The 17,452-nt window shown below is 41.5% G+C and overlaps 1 protein-coding gene across 1 annotated transcript in view; it reads right to left on the bottom strand.

Moving 5' to 3' along the window:
* Window positions 1–17,112, bottom strand: part of mmp17a (matrix metallopeptidase 17a) — a 68,474-nt gene extending 51,362 nt beyond the window's left edge. Inside the window, exon 1 of the mRNA XM_029124943.2 lies at window positions 16,578–17,112. Coding sequence (XP_028980776.2) covers window positions 16,578–16,661 — 84 coding nt within the window. The 5' untranslated portion in view covers window positions 16,662–17,112. The remainder of the gene's footprint in view (window positions 1–16,577) is intronic.
* Window positions 17,113–17,452: the final 340 nt, after the last annotated feature.

The following is a 17,452-nucleotide window of genomic DNA, read 5'->3' as shown; positions in this document are numbered from 1 at the left end:
ATTGTTCATATTACGCAGATTTTTGTTCCTTCAGGGGTAATGGATCCTGATGAATGGATATTAAAACTGTCAGGTACCTTTTATTGGTAACGGCAGATGAAGTATCCTGTTATGGTTACTATGGAATCTAAAGTTACAGCAGGTTGATGGAGCGCCAACCCAATGATGAAATACATTATATTAGATATTCATTTAATCCTGAGGTAAATAAAACTTCAAAGGGCCATCATTTTCCAACAGTGCTCCTAGTTCCTGTATAAGTGGTGCCATAAAAAACACGGAATGTTTCAAACACCTCAGAAAGATGTTTCAATATAATAATAAAAGTTAATGCTTTGTATCATTTAAGTTGGTGGCAGCTCAGTTGCCACCCGTGTTGATATTTGAAAGCACTTCCTTTTTTACAGTGTAGTGACATGCTTTCCCATATCCTGAGAAGTCTGAATCTCAGATAGACTGCCAGTTGGAGATCATACGGGCCAGACTGTACCACTGACCTACGGGGGGGCAATGCATTCACAGTTCGTGTGTATGTATGTGTCAGCATGGATCCGGTTGACACACTCTCATGGGCCACACTTGCGTCTGATCTCTCAACAGCATCTCAAGAAATCCCCTCAGGAAGTGAGCAGTGTGGAGTCGACACTAACCTTTCCGGACACACACAATCTGACAGCAATAACCGACACGTGCACGCTCGCTTGAAGGAGTGCACGTCAACACAGGGCACTGCACTTATCCTCTCAGGCCTGCGGTGCTGTCGGTCAATTTGGAGCTCGGTGAAGCAGGTATGTGTTCAACGGGGCATGTGTGTGAATGGGTTTTTGTCTGCGCGGGTCGACACCCTGAGTATCAAACAGCTTCACTGTAAACTGCTCTCATGCAGAGACCACAGTCAGGTTACAACAGCGGTCAGTCTGGTTTCATTTAATATCATTTCATGTGTTTCAGGATGTGTGAAATTTAGCAAGGGGTACAATGGATGGCATTGGTTGGTCTGAGGACGATGTTACCTGTGTGCCAGAGTCTAAAAGTGAGTCTGTGTGCATATGTGCACGCACATTAAAAGTGTGATTCTTAGGGTGCAATCCCCAGTGTCAGTGCAAAACAACTAGGCCCAAAGGATCAAAATGAATTGGATAAGTTAGTCTTTATTCCCTGCTTCGGCAGCTAATGTGACAGATAGAGATATAGCTCATATCTGTCCCTGATGAAGGACTAGGCGGCTGACAGAGATGGAGTGGGGGAAGAAAAAGAAAGGGGGAGGGTACAGGAGTGACAAGAACGTGGGTAGAGTGGAACAAACAAGAAATGATAGAGTGAATTTGAAAGGAGAGAGAGGATTCAAGCCATATTCATCACGGTCCCATCAGGTACAACATTGTCATGGGACCAATGGGAATCAGGCTCCACTGAACAGGCATGGTCACCCCTGATAAACACAGGACAGGTGATTCATTAACACCTTCAGACTGACGGAGAGGGAGATACTCAGACGGGAAGAGAGATGCAAGCAGAGAAAAAGGGGTCATCTATATGGCAGAACAGCAACCCGTTTACAGGAACAGTTGTCAACTCGTGATCTGCATTGGAAGGGTCATTGTGTGTGCGCTTGTGTGTGTGTGTGTGTGTGTGTGTGAGAGAGAGAGATTGTGTGTGAAGTAAGAGCGATGGGTCTGTTCTGGGGGCAGCTGTTCCTCTGTCACACTATTTATTCTGAAGGAGGCCGAACTGTAGGTAATGTGACAGTGATGGAGGCTGTGGCATGGCTAAAAACAGCATCTGATAAAGGGATGTCATCCATCCCATCAGTGCCCCTTTTCACAGTGATGAAGGAAGTGCCTATTCTTGGCCGCTAAACGGCATGCGCTACATTTTCACCCCATCACCCCTTGGCAAATATTTACAGTGAAAATACAGACCAAAACCCACATCAGAGGCTCTCAGTTAGTCAACTTTTTTTGTATGTGCTTATGAATTAAACCCCACAAGGGTAAGCATCCACAGTAAACAAAAGTCAACTCAAGTTAGAAAATAAACAAACACGGATGTCGGAGCCAATTTAGAGACACCCTATGACAGTTGTTTCATTTAACTGCCAAACTGGGTCCAAACCTTTTGAATCGTTTGATGTCAGATCTCTTTTGGACAGTGATCTGACGTGGCGCCACGCCAAGCCTACTAACAGAAGGATTTAATAAAGCTTGCCTGATGCCCTACTGTGATATTTCTCCCATATGTCACAGAGGAAAGAGAGACACGCACAGTCACACACAAGACTGACTGCCATCCACCAGAGACCTGCCAAGGAAAATCTGCATAGCTGTTAGACGCCATCAAGTGCCATGGAGAATTCCTAAGTCTGTGTGTGTGTGTGTGTGGACAGTATGCAATGTGTTTGTGTGCGTGTGTGTGCCAGGGAGAATGCAAATTCTGAAACTGTCGAAATGGGTGATTGGTTTGTGTTTGTCTGTGAGTTATTGCTGTGTGTAACACTATTAGCCAGTGTGAGTGGGACTGTTGCATTTGCATTTCTTTGTTCACTAAAAGGTCTGAGTGTTATTGTTACTATTTATATGAATGAGATTGAGACTCAGTATGTGAATGCAAATATGTGTGTGTGTGTGTGTCTATGTATAACTATGTGGGAGAGTATTTCAGTTAGAAATGTGATGTCTCATGAAAAGTGTTACTTGAGCACAACAAACGTTTGACTGCACCGTGTTTTGGCGTTCCGTCATGAATACCACGTGCCCGCCTGCTTTTACACTATGATTTGACTATTATATATTTCTAAACATTCCTTCATGGTTAAGCCAATATATTTCAGTTCCTGTAACAAAGTCAACCTTACAAATGAAAAAAAATGAAAATCACTGATCAATTTAATTAATCCAATCTGTGCCTTAACATAGCATATTGGCGCACAACAGCAACGTTTTGACAACTCAAGTCTTCAGGCAGCGACCAGCATCATGGAGACGGATTCAATCGTGCATACACTCAAACCCAAGTCCATCAATGCCACATTATAGATAAACATTCTAAGGCAGACAGTAAGGATGTTATCTTCACACATAAGGATGTTACAACCCATGGCTGCAACAAACTACATTAGACATAGTAGCAGTTTTCCCAGAAAAGGTAGGAAGTGGGACATTACAACAACACATGGAAGCAACATTTCAGAGTAGCCCTGGGCAGCAAAAAGTAGAGCACAGTTTGGTTGACAAGCCCTTACATGTGTTACCTGAATACAGGAATTGGGCCAGCTGCTTTCAGAGTGGGTGGAATACCAGGAGCCACTAGAATGACCAGGCCTGATATACTGCATTGCCTAGATAATGTACAGGATGTCTCGTTAATGAACATGACAGGAGGGCACAGAGCCACGACACGACACAGTGATGTCCTACAGAGAATCCCCATCAGCTGGACTTTTAGAGGCGAAGTACTGGCAGAGTAGGCAGAACTTAATGCTTCTTGTCTTGGTGGAGAATGAAGAGACATAGTGAGTAGCTACTATGTGACACCTCATAGACTGGATTGTTCCTAGAATGGTGTCAAAGTTCAAACTACACCAACATTCCCATGAATAAAATTGGTTATTTTGGACTCAACCAACCCAAATGCTACGGCATCACAGCACTGTACGTGTGTTGGTTTTTCAGTGTCTTTTATTCAGACATTAGTCTGTGAGATCCTCTCTCTTGGCTCATGCTGATTTACTTGTCATGTTCCTTGCTAGATGGTGATGAGGGATACCCATGCAGGGATTAGTAGCTAAGAAAGGGTGGACAGTTACACCCACCCCATGACAGGGCCTAGAGAGGGGTATCCATCGCACTAATGACTAATAACTGAAGTTGTTCCATCACTTCTCTCCCCGAATCCCCTGTCCCCATGGAGATGTGTCTGTGACATTAACTATTTGGTCATTCAGCAGATGGTCTTATCCAATGCAACTTAAAGGAGCAATTAGGGTTAAGTGTCTTGCTCAAGGGCAAAGACAGATCTTTTACCATCCGATTTGGGTGCCTGCCTCACTGTTGGGGTGGCTGAGAAATCCCAACCGTTTCCCCCCGGGCAAAAGCAGGGAGTCCAAGTGGATGGAAACATGAATGTAACATTAATGACAGCCCAGGAGCAGCAGTTGTGGTCTGTTTTTTTCCTGAGGTGACGTTCTTATTCTTCTCAGCTCAGATTTTAGTTCAGAACTGGATTTTATTTCACATCTTGAAACACACTGATATGGCAAATGTATTAGTCAGACATATTTACCGATCTTCCTTTTCTGAGTTACTGACAAAAACCTCTTCATGAAGGGTTAAACAGCATAATATCATTCAATCTTTTAACCACAATCCCCTGTTGCCACAAGATCAATGGCTTTGACCACTAACATGACAGTGTTGATGAGTTTTCCAAATGATACATATTCAATTGGTCTAAAAGAGACCAACCTGGGGCACCATGGCATGCAAAACAAACTCAGCAAATGCTTGAATACAGGCCAGCCATATTACCAGACCATAAACCTTGGTGGATTTCCAGATGCAATTTAGTTAATGCATTGACATAGCTAGCTAGCCGAGAAAAAATAATATGCAATTTGATCATGTGTGCTTGCACGTCCAAGTATAAATGGCACAAATGTTATTTCCCGACAGCTCAAATGCGTCTATCAACAGGTAACGTCGTTTGTTGTTGCTCACCCTCATCTGGAGATCTGAACCCACCTCTATATGTATTGGCAACTTGTGTCAGTCTTCAGTAGCAGGAATCACACAAGAAGTATGGTCTAGGACAGAATTACTTCAAAATAGGGGTAGGGTTAGGCCACTGGTGGGTCTCTATTGTTGACAGTGAATACACCAAAACTAATTAAACTGGGTCCCCTTATTCATGAACCTGGAAGAAAATCCCTGCCATAAAAGACAGGTAGGAACAGAGTCCTCTGTTCTTTCGGATGCAGAGATAATTAGATTTAAATGTCCAAGGCTGGACCTGAAAGGGGCAAGGCTAGCTTTGTTTACCTAAACAGGTCATGGAGTGTTGCATGTATGAACCTAAGAACAAAATAATGAACATATGATATGTACAGCAATAGAATTGAATTACCTTAGGAATCAAATATGAGGTCATGAACTACAGGCTCTAAACATGTCTCCTAGTCATTGGTTACTTTGAGTGTGATCGGATTTCCTATCTCATACTCTACAGAAACACCCCACTCTGACTTGCTTTAATGTGCAATAGTTTCAATCTTCTATAGCTCTGCCCATTACTCCTGGTTGATGTGCCAATAACGACCCATCAGATCAATGGCTGAAAAACTGTCTGAAAAACATAATAATGGCAATAGAAAAATAATGGAATGGATGATGTGGCCCATAACTTAATGAATGGCCAAACATTCAGGTCATATTGACTAGCTGGGTTATTAAATGCCAGTCTGCTTCCAGTTGCATCAGTATACATCTTCAAAGGGTTGTGTATCTGTGCCAAACCAGGGATGGAAAGAGGGGGGAGAATTGAGGTGGGGGGGTGTGTGGAAAATATAATAATAACAAGAAAGAAACAACAAGAAGGAAATGGCAAAGGGAGAATGAGAGTAAGATATTTCATCTCTTGCATCACAACATACTGCAACACAGTTTACATCAAACATGTAAATCAACTTACTGTAAAATCCACTGAAACACTACTAAAAAACTAAAAAAGTGGAAGAGAATTATCCAAAATGTGATTTATTTTGTAAATCTACCCAAAGAACATCAGATTTTGGATAATGATGGTAGATTTCTTTGTAAATCTACCATAATTGTTTTTATTTATTTAGAATTATCATCATTGGTTGATTGAGCCTGCTGTCTGATATTGGGCATGGATAGAACTGAATGGTTTGACGAGTATGAAAAGTATGTGAATCCTATGCTATGACTTTTGCATTCACCAGATCTCAACCCATTTGAACACCTATAGGAGATTTTGGATCACTCTCAAACACCATCATCAAAACTGCAAATGAGGGAATATGTTTTGGAAGAATGGTGTTTTGTAGAATTTATGCCAAGGTCCATTGAAGATGTTCTGGCGGCTTGTGTTGACCCAACACCTTAATGAGATCCTTTATGTTGGTTATTTCTTTAATTTGTCACCCATCTGTAGGTAAATAGAGCAGTGGTGAAATGTCACTTTTGAGGAAAAGCTCATCGTCAGCTTTGCTTCTGACTTGTGAGACTAACCATCCCTTTCCATATGAAGGGTAGAGCTCTTCAGCAGATCAATGGTCTTTGCTACAAAGCCAGTGAAAGGTACTGTATGTGAGCAGAGGAATTCCCAGAAGCCACAGGGGGCAAAGAGGCTAAAGCGTAAAGACAGAGAAAAGCCCATTTCTATCCGCACAGAAGTAAATTCATATTCTCTGTGCAGATACACATTTCCAGGGTGACTTACAATGTTGTTGTCTTACTCAGAGGCAGTAATCCATTTACTGAAAATCCAGTGTGAAGCCAGACTGAAGCCAGTGAGGTGAGGAGTCCAAATCAAGGGCACAGGGGGGGGCATTATCTTTTGTGGGCCCCATGCTGAGCTAACCAAGTCAACGCAAGGATCCTGCCTGTGTGGACTGCCAACCTCTACACCAATACCATTTAAAACTGACAATACCCCTTTCATATTTAGCATGAAACCTGAAAATGTTACCATGTTGTTATAGTCAACCAGTCAGAACAACTCTGTGCCTAAGAAGAGCTCTTGGCCATGTTATATAGGCCATATAACACATCCAATATAACAGATGCTGGAGATGGAGTCAAGTACAACTCCAGCATCTTTTCATTTGGTCTGTATCTCATGTATGTTCTTTGTGACCCGAACACCTCAAATTTACATTTGTCTGTCCAAAACACTTTTTCCCTCTGTCCAGTGTCTGTGTTCATTTTCCCATTTTAATGATGTTATTTTTGTTATTCAAATGTTATTCAAATTCAAATGTTTTTTTCAAAAACAAGGACATTTCTAAGTTACCCCAAACATTTGTATATGTTACAACCAAAACATTTCTGTTAAAAAAGTTGGTTACACACTTAACTGAATGTTGGTGATGCATAGTGCATTATATATACTCATAATCAACCAATCACATGGCAGTTGCTTCATTTCATTTAGGGGTGTGGTCCTGGTCAAGACAATCTCCTGAACTCCAAACTGAATGCCACAACACGCACAACCTTGAGGCGGATGGGCTACAACAGCAGAAGACCCCACCGGGTACCACTCATCTCCACTACAAATAGGAAAAAGAGACTACAATTTGCATGAGCTCACCAAAATTGGACAGTTGACTGGAAGAATGTTGCCTGGTCTGATGAGTCTCGATTTCTGTTGAGACATTCAGATGGTAGAGTCAGAATTTGGCGTAAACAGAATGAGAACATGGATCCATCATGCCTTGTTACCACTGTGCAGGCTGGTGGTGGTGTAATGGTGTGGGGGATGTTTTCTTGGCACACTTTAGGCCCCTTAAATGCTGCAGCCTACCTGAGCATTGTTTCTGACCATGTCCATCCCTTTATGACCACCATGTACCCATCGTCTGATGGCTACTTCCAGCAGGATAATGCAACATGTCACAAAGCTCGAATCATTTCAAATTGGTTTCTTCAACATGACAATGAGTTCACTGTACTGAAATGGCCCCCACAGTCACCAGATCTCAACCCAATAGAGCATCTTTGGGACTTGGTGGAACGGGAGCTTCGTGCCCTGGATGTGCATCCCACAAATCTCCATCAACTGCAAGATGCTATCCTATCAATATGGGCCAACATTTCTAAAGAATGCTTTCAGCACCTTGTTGAATCAACGCCACGTAGAATTAAGGCAGTTCTGAAGGCGAAAGGGGGTCATTGGAATTGCAACCATATACATACACAGTCCCCTTATTTCAAGGGCTCTGATGTAATTGGATAAATTAACACAAACACAAATAAAATGTTCATTTTTAATACTTTGAATCCTTTGCAGGAAATGCATGTTTGATTGGGTTGAGATCTGTTGATTGACTTGGCCATTGTCCATCTGTAAAGTGAAGCGCCGTCCAAACAACTTTACTGAATTTGTCTGAATCTGAGCAGACAATATATCCCTATACATTTCAGAATTAATCCGGCTGCTTCTGTCTTCTGTCACATCATCAACAAACACTAGTAGTCCCAGTGCCATTAGAAGCCATGCATGCCCATGCCATCACACTGCCTCCAACTTGTTTCACAGATGATGTGGTATGCTTCAGATTATGAACTGTTCCAAGACTTCTCCATACTTTAATCCTCCTATCAATCTGTCACTGGTTGATCTTGGTTGATCTCTGTTCCATAACTGGGCTGGCTTTTTTAGATGTTTTTTGACAAAGTCAAATTTGGCCTTTCTATTCTTGAGGCTTATGAATAGGATGCTCCCTGTGGTGAACCCTCTGTATTTGCTCTCATGAAGTCTTCTCTTTATGGTAGACTTGGTAATGAAATGCTTACCTCCTGGAGAGTGTTCTTCACTTGGCTGGATGTTGTGAAGGGGTTTTCCTTTTCCATGGAAAGGATCCTACAATAATCCACCACTGTTGTCTTCCATGGACGTCCAGGCCTTTTTTTATTGAAGAGCCCACCATTGCGTTCTTTTTTTCTCAGAAGGTACCAAACTGTTGATTTGGCCACTCGTAATGTCCCTGCTATCTCTCTGATGGATAATTTCTTCTGCAGCCTAAAGATGGCCTGTTTCTTTGAGAGCTCCTTTGACCGCATGTTGTGGGTTCAACAGCTCAACAGCTTCCAAATGCTAATTTCACAACTGGAATAAACTCCAGACCTTTTACCTGCTTAATCGAAGAAGAAATAATGAAGGAGTAGCCCACACCTGTCCATGAAACAGCTTTTGAGTCAATTGTCCAATTACTTGGTCCCTTGAAAAAGAGTGGGCTACATATTAATGAGCTATAATTCCTAAACCCTTCCTCCAATTTGGATGTGAATACCCTCAATTTATATCTGAGAGACTCCACTTTAAGCCCATCTTCATTATTTAATTGTAACTTGAATATATTTTGATGAACAGACCAAATAACAAAACTTGTGTCAGTGTCTAATTATTTCCGGAGCTAACTGTGTATATAGCTTCATATACAGCTCTGGAAAAATGTTAGAGACAACTCTTAATTTTTCTTAAATAAGCATCTCTACATGGCAGCCATTCCATTCCAGTGTCTGTTAAATTCCAACACAGGCACACCTCATTTTACTTAATGAAGGACTGATTAGATGATTACCTGAACCAAATCTAATTTAATGAGGAAAAGTATAAAAACCACTGCTGTGGTCATCACTATCCACTTGTAATGGGACCAGCTGGATGGCAAAAACAGTGCAAGTAGTAGCTCAAAGTAATTTGAATAAAAAAACAACTATTCAGCATGACAAAAGAGTTGAAAAGAAAAGCTTTGAGTGAGGAAAAGAAGGGTTCAAATCTGGCTTTACTGGCAGAGGGATACAGTGAGCGTCAGGTTGCTTCCATCCTGAAAATAAAATAAGGTCAGGCAACAGACACTGCGGACAACAAAGCTACAGACTGGCAGAGGGTGTAAAAGACGGTCCACTGACCGAGATGACCGTCAACTCATTTGAATGTCACTCAACAACTGTAGGATGACATCAAGTGACCTACAAAAAGAATGGCAAACAGCAGCTGGGGTTAAGTGCATGGCGAGGAAGGTTCGAAACAGGCTCCTAGGGGCAGGGCTGAAGTCAGGCAAAGCTAGAAAAAAGCCCTTCATCAATGAGAAGCAAGGAAGAGCCAGGCTGAAGTTTGCAAAAGCCCATGAGGATTGGACCATAGAGGAATGGAGTAAGGTAATCTCTGACCAGTCAAATTTTCAACTTTGCCCAACACATGTTTGTCTAATGGTTAGACAGAGACCTGGAGAGAAATTTGGTGGAGGATCGGTGATGATCTGGGGATGCTTCAGCAAGGGTGGAATCGGGCAGATTTGTCTTTGTGAAGGACACATGAATCAAGCCAAGTACGAGGTTATCCTGGAAGAACACCTGCTTCCTTCTGCTCTGACAATGTTCCCCAACCCTGAGAATAGTTTTTTCCAGCAGGACAATGCTCCATGCCACACAGCCAGGTCAATCAAGGTGTGGATGGAGGACCACCAGATCAAGACCCTGTCATGGCCAGCCCAATCTCCAGACCTGAACCCCATTGAAAACCTCTGGAATTTGATCAAGAGGAATATGGATGGTCACAAGGCATCATACAAAGCCAAGCTACTTCAATTTTTGTGCCATGAGTGGCATAAAGTCACCCAACAGCAATGTGACAGACTAGTGGAGAGCATGCCAAGACACATGAAAGCTTTGATTAAAAATCTGTGTTATTCCACCAAATATTCATTTCTGAACTCTTAAAACATTAGTATTTTGTTGCTGAAACTGAATATGATATATATTTTTTTTGCATTATTTGAAGTCTGAAAACAATGAATATTTTTTTGGTTATTTTAACCAGTATGATACAAATAAATACTCTAAATGAGCTGTATATAGCTTGGTTTAAAGTGTTTTGGAGTGTTTATAATATGCTTAGACACAATTTCATATTACATTAGCCAACGTTGAGCAATCAGTCAGGGAATTATAACCACCAATTTATTCTCTAAAGAAATTTACATTTTTACCGGATGTGTATATTGGCCCCAAATATCAGTTATTGGTCTCCTTGATCACTAATAATAGGTATCGGCATTGGCCCTATTGGTTGACCCCTACCAAAAATGCAATTACACTCCAATATGTGTGATTAAGATAATTTTCATCGCATAGTTATTACTCTTACCTAATAGTTCAGTACATTTCCATATCCTAATTGTATAATCTTTGTAAATTTAACTTCATTCCATAAGTGTATCTGATAAACACTAGCAGGCCTCAAAAAACAAGCGTCTAGCAACCCCAACCTGTTTATTTTTTCCATCTTCTTTCATAATGATCAACAGAGGAATGGAGTTGTCATGTGAACATTACATGGCAGGATTGAATCTGATTCTGCTCTACACATCAAACGCCTCTACTCCCCAAAATGACTTATCTGACACTCCTTGCATCTGAGGAAGATCTTCACTTAATGTTTTTTCTCTCCTCAGTCTTCTTAAGAACTGACGAATGCAAATGAGAGACAAACGGGTGGATCACCTGTGTGGCTCAGAACAACCTGGAAAATGAACAAACTAATTAAAGTCACTGGTTGTTGTCAACAGCATCTACGACAGGGTGATGTTTTACATTCATTTGGCTGGCATCCCCATAGTGGGAACTGACTGCTGTACTAACATTTTTGATTCTTTACATGTACTGTACGCATGCACTCCACCGACATCAAACCTAATAAATGCACCTACAACACGATTAGCACAAGATGTTGAAAAGACATAAAAAAGATGTGGAGAAGACGTGGAATATGTCTTTTTGTTAGAAAATAAGTATACATTTCATATATACTTTAGTTTATTCTTCTACAAATTATTGCAAGCAATCTAAAGTCTTGTTCACAGTTCATTTTTGCGCTGCATACAATTTTCTAAATCTGCATCTTTTCAGAGCAGCTAGTCTGTCAATAACCGGACGTTAGCAGTCTAGCTTCTTTCCAGGCTGGCTTGACTTGCTACAAATTTACAGAAACAATTTGAGAAAAAGTAACCTAATGAAATCTGTTTTGCAGTCTCCAAAAATGTATGTCATCTCTCGACAAGAGACCGGCTCTCATTCCATGCGCTACACCCTGTACACTTGTCCATCCAGTAATGGAACAATATTGCGTTAATGGGAAGTAATTTGCAATGACATATGTTGTAATGTGAACCATGCTTAAGAAGGGCTCAGTTGATATTTTGTGGTTTGCATAATGGTGCTTTAAGGTCATCCACAGCCAGCTTAGCCTCTGGGTTATTTTAAGATGTGTCAAGCAAGCCAGCGCAATACCAGATACCCCAGTATTTAGAATAGCTCCCTAGTCCTTTAGAAGGAAATGGTTTCCATTCCCTTGATCTGGGATGCGACGGGAAAAAAGGGGGAACCCCCCTGCAATAATAAAACCTGCAAGCACAGGAGTTTAGTTGGGGTTTTCTGTAGGGTTCCACTGGAGCGGAGCAACTTTGTTCGTAAAACCTTAGTTTACTGCTGATATCAATGTGAGCCAATGGTGGGAGAGAAGGGAGAGATTACATGGAGCTGTGTTTCAGGGAATAGTAATTCTCACTCTCTTGCCCACACAGTTTGATCCATTACTACTGTAAGTCATCTTTTACATTTATTTTTTAATTCCCTAGAACATTTATTTTAGTCCAATGCATACAATGGGTTGCATTAGGTCTTGCAAATGCAGCTTTCTAACAAGTGAAGTATTATTTCTCGGATCCACTTCTCTGATCCATTGCCTCATGGTGAATGTTAGAATATTATGGGTTATCCCAATTTAGTTTGTGTGATTTAAAGTGTGCTTTTGTGGCTGTTGAGAGTCTGGCTGTTTCAAAAGATAAAACTTCTTAATTTTGTTGTTTTGCACCTCACAAAATTATTAGTGTTTGATGCACAAAGGTTCAGAATATGCCTGTTTTCATGTTGATTGACAAAGTGAGGTCAAGGCAAAGCTGATGCAGCTACCAATAAAATGTCAGAATCCGCTAAACCTCTCAGACAGTGCCCTTGAGTCTTAAACCAAGAGCAAGTCTGACAATCTTCTGAAGAACCTACCGTCATCTCCATAAAAAACTAAACCATAGAAGGGATGACAGGTTGGATATAGAGACACAGGAGGGCAGTTTGTACTCCAACCTTCATTCTGACTGGGTATGGCTGTACTATATAACACATCCGATTGACTCTTTCTTCCTCCCAAACCCTCTTTCTCTGTATAGTAATATATTCTCTCCTGCACTGCAGTCACCTCCCACTAGACATTGTTCCAGAAATAATCTCCTTGCCCTGAATCTGAGCCCCCACGATGCTATGCAATGGTTTTGAGGTCACAGGGGTCCAAAGTGCATACTGAAAGTAGGACAGAGGTGCTGAAAGTGTACTTCGTGCCTCCAGGGGTGAGTGAAAAAGAGAAGGCAGACCATAATTATCATTATAATGCCACATCATCTTAACCTTTTCAAAGAACGTAAGCAGACGCACTCAAGTTTTTTTGTTTGGCGTGTGCTTTTTGTGCTCCTTTCTGAGCCAAACTAACTCCTACCCATTGCTGTCAATCAATTCCTCGACTCTTTCATCCCCCCTTGCCGATGCCTCTCTGGGTAATTAGAGGAGCCGAGGGTTGGTGAAGGAATGTATCTTATATTCAGAGTTCAAGAACAGACAAGCCATCCTGCAGAGGCAGAAGAGGACTGGCCATCCCTTGGAGCACAGCTCTACTCAAGGTTTCTTCCTAGGTTCCGAGCTTCCGCTGGAATTTTTCCTACCCATAGCGCCTCTAGACTGTGCAGAAGCACTTTGGGACAAATGCTGATGTAAAAAGGACTTAATAACACACCCCTAATTGATATCGATGGGACAGGGTGCGCTGAGAGCGAGTGATACAGCTGGACTTTTTGGTGCTAATTCAAGGGGTGGGATGAGTCCTAATGAGGGTGGCGATGCTGGCCTGCCTGTCTGGGCTGTGTGAGAACTTAATATTTTGGGGAAGGGGGGGTGGTATTCTACTCTCTTTTCTACTCCACTGGAGATTGGACCAGATGGTGCTCTCATTAAAGAAATTACAGAAAAATGAGATTCTCCGCTTTAGGACAGATACGGGCTAGTGAGGCTTGGTCGTTAACATACTGCAAACCTCCAAACAGAATGGGAATAAGCCATTAGCATTTCAAATTCACCAATTTCACTCATTTCAGACAGAACCATTTGAAACTGCTTCTTATAGATCTGTGACTACACTGACACGGTGAAAATAACTAATAGCAAAAGAGGTTGTTTTCTCTCTACTGCAGTTCTTTGTGAACTTAATGTAGGCAAATATACAGTACATCCTCTACAAGAATGGTTTTCAGGATTTTCTTTCCTCAACTGGACTATATGACAGCTGTAGTGATGGTTTGAGAGCTATGAGAGTGGTCCCCTAGGGACTTGGGCCTCAGTAGCAGCAGACTGAAAACCAAAGGAGGAGGAAGATATGATGAGTCGAAGGAATGTCATGCTGATTATAGCTTTTATGTTTCCATTTTGTAGACCCCCCCAATTGCTTGAATGGCGTGAAGTTAGATGTCAGACTGTGCATGTGACATACAATGACTTTTATCCAGACACCAAGAGAGCGTCTGTTGTGTGTCTGGTGGGCTGTCTGGTCAAGGGCTCCTCCAAGCTCCGGGTACATAATCACCGCTGAGTGAGTGATTAACCCACCCACCTGCCCCACGCAAAACTTATTTAAACCCAGTCAGACGCAGAAAGAGGTGCAATGGGGTGGCACTGCAGGAGACAGAAGTCTATCCATCTGTCTGTGTTTACCAATGACCTCCGTTAGCTCTGCGCACCTGAGCTTGCCCATGTGAGCCGGACACACCCACACGCGCACAGTACCCACATGACTCGCACCAGTTCACATCCACACACCACCAGCGTGCACACACACACACAAACACACACACACTGCATGTCTTTGTAATCACCTGATCACATCTCTGTTGTAAAGCTGTGTTGTGGACAGGCCGGCTTTGCAGATGTGTCCCCCTATCCAAGCCCTTTGACTCACTGCTGAGTGATACTGATAAGGTTTAGTTATAGGCCAACCTATTACCCGTTTTGCTTGGCATCTTCTGTGCTGACATATACCAGTAATGGTGCCAGCCAGGCCCTGGTCCACACAGTAATAGCCAGGCAATTAGTGTCCACTATGCAGAATGTCTCAGCTCCACAGAGACATGTTGTAGCTTTGTTTAATGTACAAGCTTACAGCACCTACACTACTCACTCAGCTCAATGAGGGACATGTGGAGGTCAGAGCATGACAAAGCCTTTGTGTGACCCTTCTATAAGGACCAAAGCTGAGGCAAGATAATATTCTGCCCTCCAACCTTGCAGCCTCCAGTTGCAGAATTAACTTTGAAAACATAGTGAGGGAAAGCTGCATAATGAGTGTTGTGGGCTTGCAATGGACAGGTATTTTGAGGGCAATGCTGAGTATTATTTTATCAAACTTCCTTCAATTTCTCACCACTCAAGCTTCACACAGGACATTTACACCAAACTAACATTCTCAATTGTGTTCTTTCATTATATTACAACTTCACTGAGATTAAGCTATGAATTTAAGGAATCTAATCCCAAAAAATGTTTTAATACATTTAGCATTTGACTAAATTTTTTTTTTTATCATGGCTTTCCAAATGAAAAGGTGGGAGTTAAACACAACACATTATCAACTTAAGGGTATGGTTGAGAATTCTGAAGGCATAAGTGAATACATGTATTCAACTTGTACACCTGGGTCTATTGCTGCAGATAATACAATCAACTACGTTTTTTATTATTCACGGACCATATTTGTCCGTAAAAAAATATAATAGTTCAGTGCATTTTTCAGCTAGTATGATATGTGTGAAAAAATCAACTGTTCTATGCTGTTTTTCCTAAAATAACATCGTAATATGACCAGGTAATTCAATCAAAATGGATTCCGGTAATGTGAATTTGCGGTAAAAATATATAAAAAATTTGCTTCAAGATTGAAAACTGGAGTTAAGACAATCACCCAAGCGCTTCAGTCATGATTCTGATTTGCGTCTTTAGAATTTAAAACCGTTCATTCATTGTACTGTGCGTAAAAATGGTCATCGTAAGTGATCTGCCATTAAATTTTTTATACAGTGTGCATGTTAAAAGTGATAAATAAATTGATTAATTTAATTTATAGGAGATAGATATTTAAAAGATTTAACAGTCTGCACAGAACCCTCCTAAGCAAGTTCATTTAAATTAGATTGACATAACGTAGCATATAACATAACCGTTGATATAGAGCAGTTCAATGGGACATAAAGGATGTTGCAATAATTAAGAATGCCCCACCATAATTTTTTTTTTTCAAAGCTAATCTGATTAAACGAATATTTTCATATGATATAGTAAACAAATGCTCCTGAGACACCAAGACACACGAACACGATTGTCTAATTACTCCATTCAAATTCAGTCTAGTAGCCTAATTATATATTTAAGCTAATAACCAGGCTACAAAACGAGGTTTCTTCACGACTGCCATTAGCATACCATGGAGGGACGTACCGGCATGATTTCTCAATGCTCCTGAATTTACAGGAGTTTGCCTACATTAACAAAGCTCAGCTGGATTTGCTGATGAAGAACTCCAAGTTAACTTATTTCCACTGCCTAATAAATGTAGTCCTATATGGATAAAAGTTCAGATAGCCAGCCCATATTACTCCAGACATTAAATGTATACCATGTTTCCACTGCAGTAGTCTAATTTCAAATGTAAAAGTGAATGAAAACTGTATCGGCACTTACCACCCCCATGTCCATCTGTTCCGCGGTCAGAGAGGGTGCCGCTCCAGCCTGAGATAAAAACAAAAACATGGGTAGCAGTAGCATCTCTGTGTAAATAATCCAAACACCCGCGGACTTCCACTTGCGAAAAAATCCGCTGCATCCACAAAATAGCCTAAATTACCGGCTATTTGTTGTGTACAACTCCCATGTAGCCACGGAATTGACAATAAGTCTACCTCACCGTTGCGCGGAGGCACATGAAACACATCACATAGAGACGAAATAGTCGATAAAAACCTATAGCCGAATTCAGCAGTTACTTTCCTCCAAGATCTGCGTCCAGGAAAAATCTTTCAGTTGTGTTGCTGTTCCTCAGTGGACCCATTAGGCCGACGATTATTTCCAAAAAAATATAGCCTAACTTCTGTTTCTCTGTATAAGAGTTTTGTAGGCTATTTTAGAAATGATGCTCCCAATGGGGCAAATAAAATGAATGCGTTCAATATTCCCTCTGCAGCACAGGCAAACGGAGGTAGGCTGCTCTGTGCATTGGAGACCGAGACTGACGCACGGTGAGATAGTGGAGAGGAATTTAACCAGTTGCAGGATGGGAGGAGGAATAGGCGCATTATTCAGACATGGATAGTATTGAATTCATGAGGTCCTTCAATTTTTTTCGATCTCGGTATCAGTGTTGTGCAACAGTGCACATTAGATAGATATGCACAGCCCCGTAACCATCTGTGACGTTACAAAATGGTACAGGGGATGTCCCCGAGGAAGTTCTTTCATGATCGCCTAAAATTGTGTGAGGTTCCTTTTGGTAGCAGCGATGTCCTTGAGGACCTTTTCAGTTTTTTTTTCTGGAGATAGTGTCATGGTCCCCTTGACGT

Source organism: Esox lucius, chromosome 14, assembly GCF_011004845.1.
Source record: "Esox lucius isolate fEsoLuc1 chromosome 14, fEsoLuc1.pri, whole genome shotgun sequence".
In the NCBI taxonomy this organism is placed as follows: domain Eukaryota; kingdom Metazoa; phylum Chordata; class Actinopteri; order Esociformes; family Esocidae; genus Esox; species Esox lucius.
This window is presented reverse-complemented; position numbering and strand designations above follow the sequence as displayed.